The following is a 22,987-nucleotide window of genomic DNA, read 5'->3' as shown; positions in this document are numbered from 1 at the left end:
AGACGCTGTACCTCAGCTACCTCTGGTCTTCAAGGTGTAATGGCCTCGGAGAATAAACACCTAGTGAGCGCTGGAGCCAAGTGAACAGGGCCCTCAAGGAGGGTCAACTTTCATTCTCACACCATAAATTCTGTCACCATCAGACAGAGCTAACTGGATGTGATACACGGAGGACGGGACATTAACTCCTCAGCCCTCTCTAGGAACCAGGAACAGTTGAGCAGCACTGTCTGACCTGACTTCTCCTTCTGCTCTGACCCCTCTTCTTCCTCTTCCTCTTGAGTCTGCCACTCCCTCGGAGTGTCATGGAGCTGCAGGCACAGGGGCTGCGTGGACACTGTCACCCTGTGCACTTGCCTGCAGCTCCTCTGCAGCTCTGTGGCGAGATTTGATAAAGAGGCTTTGCTTCGAATCCGTGTGTGCTATGGAATTCTCGGGATCCAGCGCCTGGCATGGTCCTGCTCAGTCTGGTCTGTGTGGCTGTCTGCTCACACCGAACTCTCTCCCGACCTGAGCTGTCTGTGCAGTGCATGGCCAGGAAGAATAAATCACTGACTGAGGTAGACACTGAGGCTAACAAAGAAAGTGCTAAACGCCAAAGAACGTGCTTAGGCACCAAAGAAAGAGGCTCTCAGGGGACAGCACAGGCCACCACTGTACCTCCTGGACGCCTGGGACAAGTAACAGAAATCTGCTCCTGCTGCCTTGATAGGTGAGGGAAACTTGTTTCAGGGGCCCAGGGGCCCATCATGGCTTCCAGACCCAGAAAAGCATAGGAATGAGGGACCTGACTGCCCTCGGCACTCTGTCTTGGTCTCGCATCTCTACTCTCCTCTACACGTCTGCTTGGTCCTCTTCTCTGTAGACTGCTATTCGCTGCCGCTCTGCTCAAGGCAACGTGCAATCTGAAAGGTACCTCTGTCAACAGAAAGATGGAATCTCATCCTCAATTATAAATTCTCTTCATGGGTTAACTGTTGGGTCAGCTGAGACTGGAGGAGCAGGGGTGGGAGGTAGGGAGCTGTAGACAGGAAGCCTCGCTGCACAAAATGGCTGCCACGGCCCCGGCTCCCTGTATTGGGAGACAGGTTCACAGAGAAGGAGGTATCACTGGGAGCTGGGAAGATACCCCAAAAGGTAACCACTATGCTGTCAAGCCTTAGCTGTGAGAGCCAGGGTTTTAGAGTCAAATTCACTATCATGGGCTACACGTCCTCCGAGATTTTTCCTTTTAGTCTTCCTTGTAAGTGCTGTCATTTTCTTAGTTATAATCAGTGCTATGATGTCAGACATGATTTTGAATTTTGGAATCCTGATTGGACATCTCCATACAGAATTGCTGATTAATAAAAGAAAAGCACAAGCAAACTTATTAACATTTTTTAAAATTAAAAACAAAACACAATTGCTTCTTGTAAATTAGTGAAAATACTATTTTAAAATAGTTGTCTAATAGTTGATATATTTTGGAAATGATTTTACCATGAAATAGATTTTTAAAACACCAATAGATAATAGCAAAATAGTGTCATCTCCTAAAATGATTAATATTCCTTGTTTCATAAATACTGACAGCAGCTATTTGGTACTCCCATCATCAAACTAACTGCTTACTGAATTCCAAATCAGAACTCAGAGCACCGTCACCTAGCACAGGATCCCTCTGGTATTCAGACTCCGGAGCAGACTCTGGGCCTGAATTCAAACCCTAAGAAACAAAGATGCAGGGCCCGTCCAGAATGGAAGCCTCATCAAACACTGTCCTGCAAATAGATGTACTGGCAGCAAATCCCAATTCCATCATTCCCTACCATAGAGTATCCTTCTCACTTCCTCTCCCGTTCTTTTCTACCACCACTTAATAGGTGATGTTTTAAAAACCCCAACAGAAAATGTGGACAAAGCACTTGAAAAATTAGGAGAGGAATTCAAAAAGTTAAACATAAAATTACCAAATGATTCAGCAAGTCTACTCCTAGATATATACCCCAAATAATTGAGAACAGACACTCAAGTAAGTACTTTTATACACATGTCTGTAGTAGGATTACTCATAGTAGCCAAAAGGTGGAAACAACCCAAATGTCCATTGAGAGATAAATGGATAAACAAATTGTATATATGCACACAATGGAAAATTATTCAGCCATAAAAAAGAATGATGTAAATTAACCTCAAAAACATTATGTTAAGTGAATGAAACCAGACAAAAGTCACATATTGTATGATTCCATTTTATATAAAGTATCCAGAACAGGGAAATCTGTAGAGGCAGATGGGTGGTTTCCAGGTGTTTTAGGGAGGGGTTGGTGGGTGGGAAGCAGTGTGTAATAGGTATGGGGTTTGGGGTGATGAAAATGTCTTGGAACTAGATAGCCAGATAGAGGTGGTGGTTGCACAATATTGTGAATGTACTGAATGCCAATGAATTGCTCACTTGAAAATGGCTGAATTTGTCATAGGAATTTCACCTCAGTAAAAAATAGAAGTTTAGAGTAGCCCTTCTCTGGGGACACCATTTAAATAGAGACCAATTTTCTGTAGCCTTGAATCCCTGAGTTTGAGAGACTTTGGATTCAGAAGTAAAATGCAGTAGAGCAAGGACCACCTGTGAGGAAGCTCTCTTTCCCTCTGCTATGGATTGTCAGGATCCATGTTTCTACAGAATCCACCCAGGTGATATTTTAACAGGTATAATCTCTCTATTTTTATTATGGAGTAAAATGGAGCACTGGCTTTAAAAACATAATGTAATGGCCCAACTGATAAACAGATATAAAGTTTTATACTTATTAATCCTGTTTAACATTACTTTTTATATTTATTGATGATAAAGAACTAAAACCACCATCTAACTAAAATTATTAGCCACTCAAGGCAGCATACCAACAGATCATCATAGCTATTTTTCACAGCTGCTTAAAGTGTGCCAGAAATGACTGAATGTATTTTTAATTAAATAAATTTGTAATTATGAGTACAATTACGGTTGCCATTTTTACATTACAGCATGAGCTAGAAGAAAAAATATCCACCTTTTACTGCCAACAGGAAACCAAAGTATTATTTAAAATAGTTAAACAGTATAATTACAATACATAAGTGAATACATATTGTCCTATGTTGGAGGGTCCAACTTCAGATCTCCACTTTATCCAGTCATCAGCCGAGCAAAGCTGCCTGAGGGGCAGGGCAGTAACCAAGACCTTCCATCACTAAAGGCAGGGTTCATGGAGATGTGGAAGAGCAGGCTGGACCACTGCCTTGGGGGACCCCAGCTCAAATCTCTAAGACATTTGTTTTCTAAGAAGCACTTAAAACAGCTCCGCTTTGAAGGTTGAAGGGACCTTGAATTTTAGTTTTCTATGAACTATTAGGATTTTTCCATCTTGAATATCTATATTGATCTCCTTTACTTAAACTATGCTAAGAATAGCTTCTATTCAGAATAGTCTTCTCAAGAATTTGATCTGTTTAATATTGCCAGATATATTCCTGTATCAGACATGATATAACATTATTTGGGTTCATATTTAAATAAATTCTCTTGCAGTAGGAATCTTGAAATGAAGAAGTTCAATGCATAGGTATTCATTGATTCAAGCCATGTTTAAAAAATAACATTCTAAATATAATCACCTCTTCTCTGTTTCCTTGCAGTATGTTCCTCACACCTTCCTTTCCTGGCTTTCTTTCTCTCATTTTGGGGAGGCTATTTTTGGCTTGAGAGGTGAGAGGAGGCCAGGTCTAATTTCAAGCACTGTGTGCACTTTGTATTGCATTGCACTTCTGTTCCTAGGGGTGGACTTAGCCTTTGGGGGAGGCAATTCCACACAGCATTTTCCTGTCATCTAAAACTAAAGAGAATTATATGCAACTTTAAGGAGGCCCCCTCCGGCCCCCACTTATGTGTCATTTTAAGAAATGCTGTTCAAATTCCAAAATCCATTCATATCTTCAGGTCTTAGTTTGCATGCCATATCCTTTCTTAAGTTAAACACGAACTTAATGAGGCTTATCTTAAGTGCTGGAGGTGAACTGATCTCTAATCATCTGCTTCTCAGAGAAGGCCTAGAGATCTCAGCTGTCATTCTTCACCTTTGACTGAACTACACAGGGAGGGAAAATAAAAACAGGTAAGAGGCAGAAAACTGAAAGTTCTCTACAGCTCTTTTCCAAACTAAATTACCAACATACAGCTTTGAAGAGGCAGGTGTGGTTACCAGAGTTAGGACATTTTGTTCACTAATACATCAACCCTCTGTATATATCCATTAAATCAAGTATTCTCTAATTACTTCTTGTGGAATAAATATAAGTGAAGGCATAACAGGAGGGAAATGTGAAGAAATGTGATTATCCAAATTATTTTCTATCACTGAACTCAATACTGAAGTCTTCCCAATGGCCAGATCTATGTGGCCTTGGTCTATGGCCTGAGTGCACGCTGTAACCTCACTTCTGCAAGACCATACCTTCCACGGTTTTCATCCCCAGCCTCTGCTTCCCTACCTTGACCTCTTGCATCACCCTTCTGAGTTCCTTCACTCACCCCATCCCCTAAACCTTCCCTGAGGTTCCCTCCTCTGACTCTTCTGTTCTAGACATTTACTGAGCATCTTAGTCATGCCAGGAGCTCTGACTGTCGAGTATACACCTCTCTCTCATGAGCATTAGGTCAACATTTTTGTGTCCTACTATCGGAGACAGCAAGAGCGCTGCACAGCTCCGCTGCTCTGAGTTGCTCTGAGCCCATATATTCCTGCTTGAACCCTGCTGTACTAACTGTTGGGAACTTAGTCCAAGTTCCTCCTTTATCCTCTGCTCACTAGTTACAGGTGTTGGGTCCGAGCCCCTCTGCCTAGAGCTGGGCCTCCTTGGATGCCAGGTCTTAGACGGAGAAGCCATGAGAGGTTGTGGGTGTATAAGAATGAGTCTTTATTGCAGAAGCCAGTGGCCATATAGCCATCAGATAACACAGTGTTTCACAGCAGTCCATAACACAGGCAGCCATACACTGGCTAGTAAATACATATCTTTCCTTCAAACGGCATTAATTTCTGTACACACAGCTATTATCTGAGCAGCCGCACGCTGCCTCTAAACTCAATGCCTTACATTATAATGGCATCTGAGCTCTTTGGCTCAGCAGCTTCTCCTGTCTCTCCTGCCCAGCCAGCATGGTCTAGCTGGTTAACATGGTGGCTATATCTGAGCTCTCTATGAGCTCTTAGCCTTACATCGTAGCAGTACCAGCTCTCAGCTCCATCTCTCCAGCTTTGTCTGAGCTCTCTAGCCTTGGAGACATACTTTTAATACTATTTACACTAAAGAGGCTAGTTGCCAACAATGACATCCATCATTTGGCTATAGAAGGGCACAGCATACCGTGAGATCTCTGTGGCTATGCACCTGCTTATGGTATTGTAGCCTAGGCGCAGAGTGGCCTTAGGATTCTAACAAGGCCTTTCACATTCTGAGTGGCCTTGGCTGACTGGCTACTCTGGTATGGTTCCCACACCTACCTAAAACTCAAGACGTCCAAAAGTAACCAAGTAATCCCCACCAAAGCATTGGTCCCTCTACTTATTTCCTATCTCAGTATCAACCACTATCCTCATAGTCACACAAGTCAGGACCCTGGGGCTTATATTCATTCCTCCATCCCCATGCTCTCCTCCCTCAGATGAACCCACCTTTCCTATGGAATTTTAACTCCCTAATATCTTTTCCATCAGTCAGCTTCTTCCCACCACGCCCTCCCCAGTTACTGTCTCAGCTCAGACTCTCATTCCTTCTCTTTAAGACCACTCAGATGTGCTCCTACGCCTGTCCCCACCACCAACCTTATCTCTGGCCAACACTTTCAAGACAGATAATTACTTATAAAACTGCAATCCGCTGAATTAGCTCACTGGCTCCCCACGTGTTCTAGTGGATGAGTCCATGTTTTCATGAGGGACTACAAGGCCTTCCAACCTCTCCTGCTTCATTTATTCCCATTCTTCTACGCTTCCTCTCCTATCTTTTTCGTCCTGCCTTTGTGCATGCGGCCCATTCTGCCTGGAATTTCCTGGCCCTTTCCATATCTAATTCCTATTTGTCTCTCAAGATTCTGCTGAATCATGATCTGGAAACGTTTCTAAACATTGAAAGCCAGATAGGACGCTACTCTTCTTTGAAGTCATGGCTGTGCATCTCTCATCTAAGACACTTTTCACATTGAATTGCAAATATCTATGTGCACCAACTTATCAGTCAGTAAGCTCTTTGAAGACAAGAGTTTATTTTGAAAAATCATTTTAGCAATAGTGTGGTGAACGCTGGGAAAGGGGCAGAGTGGAAGGGGTCATCAGGGAAGAAAAGGAGACCTCTGTAATACTTTCAACAATAATTTTTTTTTTAAATCATTTGTATATCTCCCTACCATAAACATCACAGATAGCATAGTGCCTCCCCATGGTAAGTATTTAACACACATTCACTGGGATGAATGAGTCAGAACTTGAGGTGGCACTAATGTTTAGCTACTCTAACAAAGAGAAAAATAAACATTTAAAATGTACACTGAGAAGAAACCTTCAAAGCCTGTGGGCCAAGCCTCATCTCTGAGGTGCTCCAGAGTTCACTAAAGGTCCTCACTTCAGCTTGCTGCTGCTTCCTTCTTGCCCCCTGCAGTGCCAGAAGTCTGCAATTACATGTGTCTTTAAACTCATTTGGTTTCAAGTAATGGAAACCCACATCAAGCCATCAGGGGAATTACACTCACTACAGAATCGAGGACGGAGTGGACAGCCGAGGTGTGGGAAGGGCAGGTGGCAGCGGGGCCTTAACATGGGATGGAACCAGCCACGCCAGCACTCTTTCCAGCTCACATCTCTGTTGCGGCTTCCTTCTCTCTCTTTCTGCTCACCACATGCTCCCCACTATGGGAAATGTGGCCAGAGATGGCTCACAGCTCTATCACTCACAGCTCTCTTTCATTTTTCATCCAAACATTACACAGACAAGGCCTTACATGGCCAGTTTTGTTAGGTGCCTACTCCAGGACAAATCAAGTATGCCAAGGGCACAGTCCCACTGAACCAATGTGAAAGTACCCCTATTAACCACACATAGGAGGGAAGAAGCCACTTCTAGAAAAGGGTGCCCACAGCTCACAGCAGGGGCCCCCTACTCCTAGCAGCTTGGAAACTCCACAGTCAAGAATCTGACGTTTCTGTCTTTCCCAAGACAGCTTTTTTCCTTCCTTTCATGTTGCCTTCTTTCAAAAAATTTGCTTGCTCCTCAGTTTGTGGCAAACAAACATGCTATAAACACATTATAATTTGACTGCTTGAATTTCTAGCCAATCCTGTGATTTCCTCTCTTCCAATCAAAAAATGGTTTTCTAGGTAACCATGAATAATTTGCATACTTCCAATATTCCAGTTTTCTGGTCTGGGAACTCAGAATTTTAAAATATATTTTATATAGAATATAGCCAACCTTCCTAAAAGTACTTTTCTTTTTTTCCTTTTCTCTACCTGAACATTTGGTCCAAACTACATTATTTTTAAACCAGTAGTTTACTCAAAACCCAGCTTACTTAGTGCAACTTAATTCCTGTCCCAAAGAGCAATCCCCACCCACTCTCATTTTCTATCCTGTACATCCTGCATGAAGTCACCATAATCGATTGTAAAGAGTTCTGCTAGCCCAACTGGAAAATGGTACCAACTGAGGTATCTTTTTGGCTCATATAGAAAGGGATGCTAGTTATATCCTGAGAAAACATGATGTAACATAGGTTGTTGCTGAATTTTCTTTATAATTTACTCATCAAAAATGTTTATTGAGTACTTACTATGTTCTATATCCAAGATATAATAGAAAGTTCAAGACCCAGTGTTTGGCAGTAACTCTCAGTACAGTGGTAGAAAAATGAATACACACAATGCAATGCAGCAATTGCTAAAACAGAAGAACGTGCTAGAAATGTTTATTCTACCATTACTACAGAATTTCAAAAATTGCATACCATGTACATTGAGGAACAGATGATCTGCCAGGAGAAATTCCTATATTTAATGAATGCTGAGATAAGCAATAAAATTCTGTGTAAATGTCTAGACCACAGCTGTCATCTCCTGTACAAATATTTTAGCTGCTTAATTTTCACTATGAGTTTCCTCTTTCATCTTACTATTGCCACCTTCCTTCAGGAGGAAGTGGAGGCTAACGAAAGCAGACATAATGCAGAATCTAAAACTTTTGTAGGGTATTCTTTCTCCTTTGAGAATATTACACACATAAGGCATCTTACAAAATAGTTATGATCACAAAGATTATAAGGTAACTGGCATTTTAGTAATTTTTATCCTCAGATCTAAACTGTACTCCCATGGAAAAGATTTTCAGTCTGAAGGGAGATTTAGTCAGGTCTGTACTGAAATCTCAAGCCTTTCTTTGCAGGTGTTTACCAGAAGGGAAAAGCCTAGGGAGGGGGTGGGGGAGGGGCCTTGCAAGGTAGGCAGGAGATGGGGTTCAAAGTGGAACTGCTGGAGTCCAGGTGAAAAGCATGAGGCTGTGGGGCGAAGGCATAGCTCTACACAAGCCTGAAAAACCAGAGGACACCAGGTCTGTCTCAACAAAGGTGCCACAGCTGGAGCAGCACAGGCCAGGGATGCCCAGCAAGGAACCCTGGGGGCTCACTGGGGGGTGGGGGGTGAGCACTGTCATGTCCAGTGGAAGTAAGCTTGTTTGGGAACATATCTGACACACCCTTTGAGGCTTCCAGAAATACACGAAGGGGGTTTTCTTGAGACTGAGATTGTGTGGGCATGCTCAGGATATCTGAATACAGGCTCCCTAATTCATTTACTGACTAGCCCTCTTACTGTAACAGTGGCCTCATCAACACAGGGTTCCCTAATCACACTACATTGCCTTAAGGTGTCCTTCTCTTCATGTAAATCTTATGTAACATTCTACCTTGTTCTTTCTCACTGGACACCTGATTATATTTCCGTGATAACACCTTCCCTGGCTCCAAACGACACTTGAATAAGTAGATCACAGTGACTCTACACACTATTAAAACAAGACAAACAAACAGACTGAAGCTCCGGTAAAGACCTGCTAGTCTCCTGGATTTTATGACTTACCTGCCCACCCCCTCACCCCAGGTCTGATTCAGCCTCGTTCTGGACTTCAAGCCCACTCCCAACTCTAAGAGGAGCCCTGGCCAGCAGCTCGCCAGCACAGCCTCCAGGCAGCCTGCGCATGGTTCCCTGGCAACAAAAAAAGCAGCGCCCACATTCCCCTGTAACTCAGCCTCCCCATGACTCCGTCAGCAACTGAAATGCTAACCCTAAGCCTGGCTTCCCTGTGCCCCCTGCCTACTCTACCACACTCTTCCACTGTGCTCACTGACTGCTGGCCTCTTCCAAATGACCCTAATAAGATACCTTAGAATTCAGTGGTTCTCAACCTTCCTAATGCCGTGACCCTTTAATACAGTTCCTCATGTTGTGGTGACCCCCAACCATAAAATTATTTTCGTTGCTACTTCATAACTGTAATTTTGCTACTGTTATGAATCGTAATGTAAATATCTGATATATGTGTTTTCCGATGGTTGCGACCCACAGGTTGAGAACCGCTGCCTTAGATCTTGGGTGCTGTATGGACCATCTGTGCACACCATTCCCTCCGCCTGGAGTTGACATCTCATCCCTGCTCCCTGACTTCTTTTGTACACCTTCCTGGCAGCTGCTTAAGCCTGAGTTATGAGGAAGTTAAGCAAAGTATCTAGCCTGAGGGACACAGGGGCTGCTGCGGCATGGCACTGCCCCAGCCTGTGAATTGTGAGTCGTGGCCTCGGCCTCATGTGACGCTGGAGCCCACAGGGATTGGCAGCAGAAAAGGGCTTGCTTCTTACTCAGGAGGAGACCAGCAAGGTGAGGCCAAGTCTGCCAAGGCCATCTCTGCTATTTGAAAATTTTAATTTTTAGGAGTGACTCAAAGAGGTCTCACCTGTAGATTCCCAAGTCCTCCTTACAAATCATAGGACAATCTTTAGAGATTCAACTCCAAAATCTATAATTAGTTAATCTATAACTTTGGTTACCATAGGTACAATTCTGAGGTTGTATAGTGGATTCATAAGTCTGTTGGTTACTAAGACATATCATTAACTGTGATGGCCATGGTGCATTCAGGGCCAGGCATTTGTGGGTGAGAAGAACAAGGCAACTGACACAGGGACAGTCGATGGAGGCAGGCGGGGAGGACAGGCTCCCATTGCTGGTTCTGGACATTGAATTTGGGTGATAGCCAGTTGAAAGAAGTGACCTTATAAATTTAAGTGACCTTATAAATTTAAAGACCCGCCTGGCCAGCATGGCTCAGTAGTGGCTGAGTGTTGACCCATGAACCTGGAGGTCACATTTGATTTCCAGTCAGGGCACATGTCCGGATTGCAGATTCAATCCCCAGTGTAGCGCTAGCAGGAGGCAGCCAATCAGTGATTCTCTCTCATCATTTTCTCTTCTCTCTCTCTCTCTCTCTCTCTCTCTCTCTCTCTCTCTCTCTCTCTCCCTTCCTCTCTGAAATCAATAAAAATATATTTTTAAAATATAAAATAAATTTGAAGACCCAAAACAATTAAGAGTCTTACTCAGAATGATGGGGTGGGACTGTCCCTCCCCATCCCATTTATGCTAGCAATTCTTCGACTTATTTCCTCCTCACAGGTTGCCTTGGGTGTGCATTTTAATTTGCGTTAATCTGGTCAGCACTGTTGGGGTGAGACACGGAAACCTCGGGAACATGACTTACTCTTACCTTGCATCCTGGAAAGAGGTCATTCAATTTCCACACCACTGACAGGTACATGGGATGCCTAGGGGAGACAGTATCCAAAGACTCCCCCTGAAAACAGCTAATTGGAAGTTAAAGAAGGAAAAGTGGCTGCATGTTAATTTTCATAAAGGTGGGCTGTAAGGCAGTGGTCACCACAGGTGCAGCCCATCCAGCTCCTGGCCCCCTCCCTGGCGAGCTGCTGCCAAGCGGTCTCTGCTCCTTCCTGCTCTGTGCTGGGATGCTACTCCTGGGGTCCTGCCAGGCCAACACTGAAGGTGATCCCAAGGAATCCTTCAGCAAATGGCGACATGCTGGGGGACGAGGCGGAACAGAACCAATGGTGTTTCACTTTATCTAACACTGGTGGCAAACAGGGCTGCTCCGCATACCCTCCATGGACTGCTTTAAAGAGGCTTTGAGAAGGAGGAAAGTGAAGGAAGGTAGGGAGAAACAACTATCCAGGCTAAAAATAGTTTTCTTAGAATTGCTTTCTGTGCTGTCTGAACTGCAGCAATAAAAGTTCTTACACTCACGCCACCAGTTCTGCAGTAAGAATGAAGAACAGGACAGAAGCCAGGAGTCCTCTAAGGCAGCCTGGCCGCTGCTAGCCATCTCCTCGGGACTACATGCTGCTAATCTCAAGGGCACACGACTCTGGCAAGTCTCCAAAGATCAGCTGTGGTTGGCTTTTCATTGATGACCCATCTTTCAGTTCAGATAACTGCACTTATTTGGTTCTGTCAAAAGGAACAAGACCAGGGAATGATTTGCAACCAGACATGTCATCCCACCTGCCACCGTCCATAGCATTTTCCCAACACACAACCCAGAAAACAGCCAGTGACTACACAGCTCTGTTGACCAGCATCTTTACTAATTTACAAAAAATTTCTTTTTATTCTGATTGTTTACTCCTTCAGTTGCAGGAAGAACTATGCATCATTTCAGAATGGCAGTTTCATATAAAGTCTCACTCTGCTTTCCTGTATGACCAGAAGGTCCTGGTCATATGTATTTGGCTGCCAAATCTCAGACTCCTAGCTGTACGAGGTCATTTTTTATTTTATTTAACAAGGTAAGTTGGTTGTGAAAGTTACTCTTTTGTTTTTACTCTAATATCTAACAATTTTTTTAGAACTCTGTGCAGTTTTCAAAGCATTGCACATACACAGGCACATGGAATTTTTGCAGCTACCATTTAAGGATGACAGTACTCTCAGAGGTAGATGAAACTGAGGCGCAGGAAGTCCCAATACCATACATATTGGATGTGGAAAGTCAAGATTCCACCCATGGCTTCTGACTGAATTGTGAGCTCTTTCAACTAGACTACACTGACTCTACTTTTCATCTCATAAACTCCTTCTAGTCCTTAAAAAAGCTCCTCTAAGGAATGAAGAAGGATCCATTTACCATCCACCAAGCATCATGCAGTGATGAGCCTCCTTCCAGTAATATACACTAAACACTGTGGGAAGACAAAAGGGAGCTACGGTACCACTCCAGTTCCACCTAAGGAGTCTCCATCTAGTGGAATAGACTAGAGAAGTCTAAATGTGAATAAAAAATAACGATATGAATGAGCCAACTATTAGGAGCAGTTACACAGAGTTCTATACATGGAATAAAATGGGCGGGGGGCGGGGTTAGGAAGGCAGTACTTGGATATTTGTTCTGAAAAATTTCCCAGTGAATCTTTCTGCTTGAAAATATTCAGCCTGTGGCTTGAACGGGGCTGGGCTGTTTTATTAATGGTCCCTAACTAGATCAACAATGGTTTCTTGACCCAATAGTGATGAAGACTGCCCCGACCCCAGGGGCCCAGTGCAAAGGGCTCTGTACAAAAGGAATGATATTTGTTAATTAGATTGGTTCCTTCCAGAATATGTACTGGGATCATGGACAGGACTGGCCAGAAAAGACTTCTGCCAATTCAGAAAGAGGTGAAAATGTTAATCCTATATAATGAAAGTCTAATATGCAAATTGTCCCTATGGGCGGGAGTTAGACATGTGCTGACCACCAGGGTGAGGTGAGGAGCATGGCGGGCATTGGCGACACGGCGCTGGCAACAAGTGGCAGTGTCTGTGCTGCCGGCCCTGATGGGCCCCGACAAGAGCAGGACCGCGGTGGAATGGTGGAGCAGGTGTGCAGGCGGTGCTAAGCCAAGGCGGGTGTGAAGGAGGCAGCTGGAGGAAGGGAGGCCCCAGCCAGAAGCTGGCAGCCACTAGGACCCTACCCATGCATGAATTTCATGCACTGGGCCTCTAGTGTATGTATAAGTAGGGGAAAGGGTGGAGGATACAGACACTGACCAGGAGGAGCAAGGAGAGGGACAAAGCCAGGACACTAGGTGTACAAGGTCTCTGACCCTTAGACTTGCCTTGGTTCCAAATAGCTTCCCAGTTCTATTCAGGTGTATCTTTAAATAAATCCCTCAAGTGGCCACTGTAAGTGAATCTGTCCTGGCAAAAGAAAGAATCTAAAAACCCAGAGTCCTTTTTACAGAAACTCAGGTTTCCTACTACACAGAATATACTCACCTTAATTAGATTTAGGGTGCAGAGCACCCGTTCACAAGGTATCAGAACGTAGACAGAACCAGGGGGCTGCCACCCTGTCTCCTTGGTAAGGCTTCCTAGAACAATGGTCTCTTTCCTCTGAACTTATAGCCCTAGACTGTGCCTCTTATTTTAAGTCAATGAAAGTTTACTGACCATCAGTTATGTGCAAGAAATGGTGCAGGCCATTTATTGCTTAACTAACCTCATTGTCACCTTATGCCTTTTATTCCCAGTTCAGTTTTCCTATATTATTTGGCTCCATAAAAATGGGGATCTTGCCTCAAAATTCCTTGTGGTTCCCAAATAAACTGATGAACAAAATAGATCCAGAGACATAGAAACATGGAACAGACAGATGAATATCAAAGGGAAGGTAGAGGTGGGTAGGGAAAGATTAACCACATATGTATAACTCATGGACACAGACAATAGTGTGGTGAAGGCCTGGGGCAAAGGGGAAGGGTCAATGGGGGGGTGGAGGGGAGAAGGGATACATGAAATACTTTCAACAATAAAGATAAAATTTTAAAAATCCTTATGGTTCTAATTAGCCCAATATTTCCCAAAACACAGGAACTCAAGAATCAGTTGCTAAATACATTCATAGTATGTCCCTTTGCATAAAATTCAAGGAAATATAAAAATGGTAGTGCCTGAGTGAAATGGTAGTGCCTGATTTCAGGTTAAAGAAAAAAACAAAGAAATCGCAGTATAAACAGGAAGTCTACTGACTTGTAAATTAAGGTCAGAGGCCTGTCCACTTGACCCATGAGGCTGGTTAGACCAAGGGCAGGCATCTGACCTGAGTGGAGCCTGTCCGCCAAGCGGGTCAGAGATGCTTGCCCCAGTGAGAAAAGTTGAGTTGGGCCCACTGGTTTGCTTTGTTGAGAGTTAGAATTGGGCAAGAGACTTGCAGTGGTGCTGAGAGCTGGAACCTGAAGGTCATTTAGAGTCAGGGGCTGGGCAGGGCATTCTGAACTCTGCATTATATGAAATAGCAAAAGCTGTATGGTGAGAAGGTAGGGAGAGAGAGTGTGAGAAAATAAAATGCAATAGAAAAGTAGAAATTGGTAGACATACCACAGAAAGAGTGGTGGAGCCCTGGCTGGTGGCTCAGTTGGTTGGAAGATCCTTCCATACACCAAAAGGTTGCAGGTTTGATCCCTGGTTGGAGCATGTACGGGAGGAAACAGCTGATTTATGTTTCTCTCTCTCTCTCTCTCTCTCTCTCTCTCTCTCTCTCTCTCTCTCTCTCTCTTTCTGCCTTCTTCTCTCTAAAAATTAATAAAAACATATCTATCCTCATGTGAGGATTAAAAACAAAACAGAAAGAGTGATGGAGACAAGAGAAAGGTCAGAGCCTGCCTTAGCAGCTACTACTCTTTCTGAAGCCTCATTGGTTGTCAAGCTTTTCCTGTTTGCTCAAGTGTGTTCATTGGAACCACAGAACCCCCACTGAGACACCTCCCTCTGTGAAAGCCGTCTATCATTTCTCCCTGCTGATCATAACATAAAAATAGTGCATGATTTTAAGAAATCTTTTCAAAAAGAAAATTAACATTCTCTGCTAAATTTTTTCTCAACAGGGCAATTCTGCCTGTCAAGGGACATTTGACAATGTCTGGAGACATTTTTGATTGTCACATAGGGTGGGATTGGTGTGTGATACTGATATCTAGTGAGTAGAGGCCAGAAGTGCTGCTAAATAGCTTACAATGCACAGGACACACAACAAAGAATTATCTGGCCCAAAACATCAGTAGTACAGAGGTTGAAAAAACCATGCACTAGAACCAACAGGTTAATAATATAAAGCACATGCTATCTTCAATATTCAAGGTTCAAATGTCATTTGATGTACAAGTATATAAATAAAGTCAAGGATGGGAAAATGTAAAAATGTTAAGAGTTGTCTTAGAGTGTTGAGATGATGGCTGAATCTCCACCCTTTTTATTTTCAAAGTTTTATGTGTTTGCATTTTTACTGGGTGCTTGACAAAGCAAAAACACATAAATACACCAAAAAAGGAAAGAAGGAACAGAAAGATTGGAGGAAGAGAGGAAGGAAGGATGAGTCACCTGAACTGCCTCACCCTCACCACACCATGAAGTTAGGACCAGACAACATCCAAGACTCACACCCACTCAAAAGAGGGGCCAGCTACACTGAGAAGGTGCTTCTCATGGGGAAGTCCCGCTTCAAAGTTCTGTTAAAAATGAAGACACATGTTCCAGTATACCTACAGGCACATCGCGGAGATGCTGTGGCTTCCAGACCACTGCAATAAAGTGGGTATTGCAAAAAAGCGAGTCACACAATTTTTGGTTTCCCAATGCCTATAATAGTTATATTTATATTATGCTGTAGTCTATTAAGTGTGCAATAGCATTATTTCTAAAAACTCAATGAATATACCCTAATTAAAGCTACTCCATTGCTAAAAGACTATAACCATCATCTGAGCCTTCAGAGAGTCATAATCATTTTGCTGGTGGAGGATCTTACTTCTGTGTTGTTAAAAATGCAGTATCAGCAAAGCACAATAAGGTGAAGCACAATAAAAACAGGTCTACCTGTACTTCTGGCAAATTGTATAAAATATAACTGTGAGGAAGATCAAGTAGGGAGTCCACAGTTCAGCACACTCACCTCTAGCATCTCGGCCCTAATCAGACCCTGACTAACAGTGCATGGGTTCAAGAAACGTGTCCACACTGTAGGAACAGCATGTGGCAAAGTAAGCAGCAGCCCTAGGAACAAAGTGTAAGTGTATGCTTTGGGGACATCCCCAGCCAGCCCCTGCTGCCGACACCTGGGACACTTTTCACTACCACCCCTTTCTTGGGATTAAATCAAATACTTCTTTTAAAATTCTGTAATTCTAACTTCCAGAAAACTCTGACTTAAGCTCAAAGCAAATCTGTCCTATTCAAATCCATTTTACTTTATGGTCCATTTCTACCATTCAAAAGAGCAGTATTGGCTCACTTCCCCAGATGAGGTATCGGCAGTTGAAGACAATGGTTAAGTTTCCTTTTGCTCTTCTTTGCTCCTTCTCCTACCCCAGCATAAGAAATACTTTGAGCAGTTGCGCTTTCTCAGTAAGTAGCATGTGCATATAGTGCAATATTCCAAATGTATGAAAGCACACGCAGTGACCCCAGCTCTCCTCTCTTGAGCTAACTAATCCCTGCTCTACTTTTTGTGACATGAAATTTGGAACTACAAAAACTCTTGTGCACACTAAGTGGCCTATAGATTAAGTGGCAAATGTACTCTGGGAGAAGGTTCTGAATGACAAACTGGAACAAAATGTCAGCTGCTTCTAACGTGAACAGCTATCCACCTTTTGGACACCAACTGTTATTTGTAATCAAGAAAAAATTGCCCATTTGTTTAACATTATCAAATTAGGTTCAGATTCGGCAGCTGATGTCTCTCTGAAACACCCTGGGATCTGTTCTTGGCCAAACAATAACACCTGTTTATTTCAGAGTGCCTTTCCCTCAGCACTAGCAATTCTCAGTTGGGATGTTAGGTCAAGAAAGAGTCAGAGCTCTTGGACTATCTGGTAACATTTCATTGATGTGTTCAGATAATAAATGAAATAAATCTTGAGATCAAGCTATGCATTGATGAGTACAAGGTCAGGTGACCTTCACTTGCCACTGCCCAAGTGGGAGGAGACCAGGAGGGTGCCAGGTGCTCAGGGAAGAATGACCTCCTTCGGGAGGATTTCAGAATCTGTGGGGGGCAGAATGGGGCAAGCTTCAGAAAAATTACATGTGTCTCCCTTCCCTTTATCAGGGGTCAGCAAACTATGAGCCAAAATTTGCTGACCACCTGTTTTTGTAATTAAGGCTTTATTAGAACACAGCCATGACAATTTGATTTCGTTTTCTCTATGGCTGCTTTCAAAAGGGCAGAGTTGAGTAGATGTGACAGAGATCATATGGCCCATGAAGTAAAAAATATTTACTATCTGTCCTTTAATAGCAAAAGTTTGTCACCTCCTGCCCTAGGTACTTCCTGAGAATCATTGCACAAGGAGCCACCATGACTAAATAATGTGCTTTTCCTCAGTGCTATAAGAGCAAGGTTTGTTTGTCCTTATTTTGGTTGTCAGGAATGAAGATTTGAAAAATAGTAGCTTAAACAAGGTACTCTCTCTCATATAAAGTCCAAGGCTGAACTGACACGCCAGTGTCATGAGACCCAGGCTGTACTCCCCACAACTTCCACTACCAAGGACACACTGTGATCCAGAATGGTCGCCAAAGTACCAGCCACTATATTCACATCCAGGTAGCAAGAGGAAAAAGGACAGCTTCAGCCCAACTTTTAAGGAGGCCTCTGGAAATACCACTAAACATGTCATATGAACTACTGGCTCAACTGATATACCTAGTATAGACTTTTCGTTGGCTGACAAACTGCTTTGGTTAAAAAAAGATCAAGATTTTTTCTTGATTTTTCTGTCTTTCTCTCTCTCTTCCACTCTCCCTAAAAACCAATAGAAAAATATCCTCATGTGAGGATTAACAACAACAACAAAAACAACAAACAAAGGAAAAGATAGGTGGGCTCTCGGGGCAGGGTGATCATTTGGCATAGCTCCAAAATGATAGGACTTAAATGTTGCTTAACATTTATTGAAGATCAGAGACAGAAGCATTTTCTGGCTGGTTGTTTTCAAATTTCCAATCAAAAGTATTGTCTCCTCCAGAAGGAAGGGACAAATTCTCCTTTAGCACAACCAGTGAGCATGGGTTGTGTGCAGACCTGAGTTATACAGTTTTACACAGTCTGTGACTTTGTCTTCAATGGACTGTCTGCCTGGTCTGTTCCTGAGTCCACAGGACCCTGATATTTCCCCATGGCCCCGGCATTCTCTCCAATTAACATGCCCGTTCCATTTACCCTTATCACTACATCCCGGCAATAACATCTCACAGTGACCTTTAGGTTCTGTTCATCTCCAACCAAGAAAAGCTACTTATCTCACTTTTCACTCTGGTGATATAAGAGGTAGAGGTGGATCTAAGTCAGTATCAGGAAGTAAGAGCCTGAGAAGTAAGAAATTAAGAATGAATTCTGGCCGTAACTGGTTTGGCTCAGTGGATGGAGCATCGACCTGCGGACTGAAGGGTCCCAGGTTCGATTCCGGTCAAGGGCATGTACCTTGGTTCCGGGCAGGTCCCCATTGGGGTGTGTGCAGGAGGCGGCTGATCGATGTTCCTCTCTCATCGATGTTTCTAGCTCTCTATCTCTCTCCCTTCCTCTCTGTAAAAAATCAATAAAATATATTTAAAAAAAAGAAAGAAAAAAAAAGAGAATGAATTCTGAATCCTTGATTCCAGAAGTTATCTGTGTATTAAATAAGAATGAAAAACAATGGTGAGTCATGTGCTTTTGGCATATCAGTTGATACTCTGCAGTAAGTCTTATCCCCATATATATATTTTTTTAAATATATTTTATTGATTTCTCACAGAGAGGAAGGGAGAGAGATAGAGAGAGTTAGAAACATCGATGAGAGAGAAACATCGATCAGCTGCCTCTTGCACATCCCCCACCGGGGATGTGCCCGCAACCCAGGTACATGCCCTTGACCGGAATCGAACCCGGGACCTCTCAGTCCGCAGGCTGACGCTCTATCCACTGAGCCAAACCGGTTTCGGCTTATTCCCATATATTTGCTCCTCTTCAAAAGTAATAACCAGACTTTCGATATCAACATGTTAACCCATAGAAACTTCTTTCTCACATAAAAGTACAGGGCTGAATGGTATCTATCATGTCAGGGGCCCAGGCTACCCTGTACATCCATTCTATTGTCTGTACAGTTAGGAGACAGATATCATCTGCAAGCTCCAAAATATATTTAAAGGCTGCCAAAAATAGCCAAAATCAAGTAGAAGCTAAATGGGAGGAAGCAAAGAGCAGTGCCATGTCTTTGAACACATATTCCCGAACACCAGCAAAAATACATTTCTCAGCGCTAAGGGTTATAGTCTGAAGTGCAAAGTCTATATCACCAATAAGCATTGAAACTGGAGTTAGCAAAGGTGGATCTTCTGTTTGTAACTAGGGTAGACTTGGGGTGGGAGGCAGACCTACTAAAAGACTCAGAGATGGATGCGCCATATTTAAAGAAAGAGTTGGTTTCATGGAGGTGGAAACAAAGAAAGCCTATGGATGTGAAGACATGTAGCCTGAATGACTACTAGCCCTTCCCTGCCGAGTCAACTCTTGAACCTCAACCCCCAGGCTTGTGTCAGTAGCTAGTTCAGAAAATCCAATATAGTCAAATATGTGTGACAAAAAGGCAATCATAGGCATACAACTGACATAGCAATTAAAGTAGTTAAAAGAATAAGGAGAATGACAGGGAATCATAGAAAAATGCTGCCAACAAATCAAATGAAGTTTCTAGCCAAATATATTACAATGAGTTTTAAAAACCAAATGAAGCAATTTCTCTATGAAGGAAAATTACAAAGCAGAAATAACTCAGAAAAGATAGTAAGAAAACAGAAACTGAAATATGAGCTTGCAGAACTCAGAAAAGGGGGAAAGCAGAGTAACTGCAGATGGAAATACAATGTGTGCAAGGAAACACAGAGAGAAGACACAAGGAGGAAAGCATTCAAAATGAAGTGGAAAACACTGAAAACACAGAGTTCTACCACATTAGAGAGAAAATGAAAGGTAGAGAAATCAGACTTAGGACAGCCTCCTCAGGCATCCCTGGAGTCCCTCAAGAACAGACCAATGGATCAATACAAACCCTGAGAGAGAATTCAGGAAAAACAGTTCTAAGACCAAAGCAGAGTTAAGCTCGATTAGTGAGGGACAAATATATACATATCAGGGAGGACGGGTCAACACCGAAATAAGTCCTGATAAAGTTATTACATTTTATCTTACGACCTGATACAGATTTTGGCTTGAGGTATATGGTTAATAAATATTCACCTAGAGATTAAAAAAACACTTTTTCTCCACAAACTCTTTTTTGGGCCTTATCCTCTGTTCCTGGGATGTGATATGCTACAGAATCACTTCCAAAAGCAATACTGAAAAACTCCAAGATCTTTAAAACATCCGGTTTCATATACTTTTTTTAACCAGGGCAGGAAAGATTAAAAAACGCATTTCAGAAAGGTTTTCAGGAAGGACTGATATGAAACGCTTTTCTGAGAAGCCATGTGTTCACTATAAATTCAGAAGATATTTTGTCTAACATGCACTGGATTTCAGCAAAATGTTATTATATGTTTCCACATACCACTTGTCACATAGAGAGAATAAAGGATAAAATCAGAAAGTTTTTACTTACTTTGGATGTTCAAACTTGTCTATAAGATCAACTTTTTCCACCAAATCTCCTCCAATTGTTCGTACTAAGTCATAGAAATCATTTTCTGTGTAATTCTCCGAGGGCAACCAGAATGAAATGTCATTTATCACAGCAGGATATTTGCTAAGAGGCTAACAAAATAAGAGAAGAAAAGATAGATTGAGTTTTTAGTTGGATGGGAATGTTTAAATTTTCCATGGAAAGTTACACTTGGCTAATTAAAAAATGCTCATAAAACATTTCAGCACTTGAATTTTCAGGAACAAAATAAACTTAAAAGATAAGCCCATATTCAAAATTAGCAAATTCCATTGTGAATCCTATAGATTCTTACCACATTCATGTGTAACATCACCATTTATAACATTTATATCACTATCAGTGTTCAATTTAGTATGAAGCATTTTGAATTTATTATATTTCAGTTTTTTTTTCATTTGAATATCAGAGAAGAAAAGTTCAAATTTAATTAACAAGCAATTCATTAACTTCTTGTGACACTTTCAGGAAGCCATTTTAATGGGAAATAAGGGCTTGTCAAAATCGGTATCTCAAGTAGTAGTATCATTTTTGTTAATATTTCTAATTATTAAAATAAAGAAATGAACTTATAAGTAGTTATTTAGGGAGTTATTTTACAAATTATGCCTCTAAGGATGTAATAAACACAATGTAGCCATTTCCTTCATTTTCCCCACTTTTTCCAGTTTCTTAGGGTTCATTAGTTCATCATTATATTGGACTAGAGGCCCAGTACACAGATTCGTGCACTGGTGGGGTCCCTGACCTGGCCTGTGCCCTCTCGCAATCTGGGGCCCCTCAGGGGATGTCAGACCACCCATTTTGGAAATCGACAGTCTGACATCCCCCGAGAGATGTAGTAGTGTGCAAAGTGGCAGGCGGCCAGGGAAGAGTCTGAGCCTGCCGTCGCAGCCGCTCAGTAGCACCGTCACAGCTGCGCTCATCAGCCGTGAGCCCGTCATCTGGTGCCTGTTGGTCAGCTGAGCAGTGCTCCTGCTGTGGGAGCATACTGACCACCAGGTGACAGCTCCTGCGTGGAGCATCTGCCGCCTGGTGGTCAGTGCACATCATAGCTACTGGTCAAACGGTCGACCAGTCGCTTAGGGTTTTATATATATATACTAGAGGCCCGGTGCATAAAATTCATGCACTGGGTGTGTGTGTGTGTGGGGGGGGAGTGTCCCTCAGCCCAGCCTGCCCCCTCTCACATACTGGGTGCCCTCAGGCGTTGACCCCCATGACCCTCCAATCGCAGGATCGGCCCCTTGCCCAGGCCTGACACCTCTGACAGAGGCGTCAGGCCTGGGCAGGGGACCCTCAATTCCCCCCATCACTGGTTCTGCCCCCAGCCCAGGCCTGATGCCTCTGGCCCAGGCATCAGGCCTGGGCATGGGACCCCCAGACCCCTCCGATTGCGGGCTCTGCCTCTTGCCCAGGCCTGATGCCTCGGCCAGAGGTGTAGACCCCCATCACCCTCCGATCGCCTGATCGGCCCCTTGCCCAGGCCAGACGCCTCCGCCAGAGGTGTCAGGCTTGGACAGGGGACCCCCATCTCCTCCCGATCACTGGCTCTGACCCCCGCCCAGGCCTGAGGCCTCTGGCCCAGGAATCATGCCTGGGCAGGGGACCCCCATCTCCCTCTGATCGCTTGCTCCACCCCCCGCCCAAGCCTGATGCCTCTGACCCAGGCTTCAGGCCTGGGCAAGGGGACCATCATATCCCCCCAATCCCCAGCTCCGCCCCCCACCCAGGCCTGATGCCTCAGCCAGAGGAGTTGATCCTCATCACGCTCTGATCACCAATCACCGGATCGGCCCCTTGACCAGGCCTGAGGCCTCCGGCAGAGGTGTCAGGCCTGGGCAGGGGACCCCCAGCTCCCCACAGTTGCAGGCTCCACCCCTGCCCAGGCCTCACGCCTCTGGCCAAGGCGTCCGGCCCGGGCAGCGGGGACCTGCAGTGGCAGCAGGGGGCGCTGCAATCACGCGGGCTGCGCCCCTGCCCCTGCAGGACGCCTCTGGCTGAGGCGTCCGGCCTGGGCAGTGGGGACCCGCAGCTGCAGCGGCCCCGAGATCATGGGCTTCGCTTTAGGCCCAGGCAAGGGACCCCTAGCTCCCGGGACTGCCAACTTCGACCTTGCCCAGCTCCCATCGCTGGCTCCACCCCTACTTCCTGCTTTCCCTTTCGCCTCCCTGC

At 43.8% G+C, this 22,987-nt stretch overlaps 1 protein-coding gene across 3 annotated transcripts in view; it reads right to left on the bottom strand.

The window, feature by feature from the left end:
* Positions 1 to 22,987, bottom strand: part of FARS2 (phenylalanyl-tRNA synthetase 2, mitochondrial) — a 581,172-nt gene that overhangs the window by 146,190 nt on the left and 411,995 nt on the right. For 2 of the 3 annotated variants that reach the window (XM_081086224.1, XM_081086226.1), the window contains one exon: positions 20,753 to 20,904. The exons of the other annotated variant lie outside the window; for it this stretch is intronic. In XM_081086224.1, coding sequence (XP_080942350.1) covers positions 20,753 to 20,904 — 152 coding nt within the window. The remainder of the gene's footprint in view (positions 1 to 20,752; positions 20,905 to 22,987) is intronic. 3 annotated transcript variants of the gene reach the window in all.

This window comes from Myotis nattereri (assembly GCF_964212035.1).
Source record: "Myotis nattereri genome assembly, chromosome: 3".
NCBI lineage: Eukaryota > Metazoa > Chordata > Mammalia > Chiroptera > Vespertilionidae > Myotis > Myotis nattereri.
Note: the sequence above shows the minus strand (reverse complement) of the source record. Positions and strands in the feature narration are given on the sequence as shown.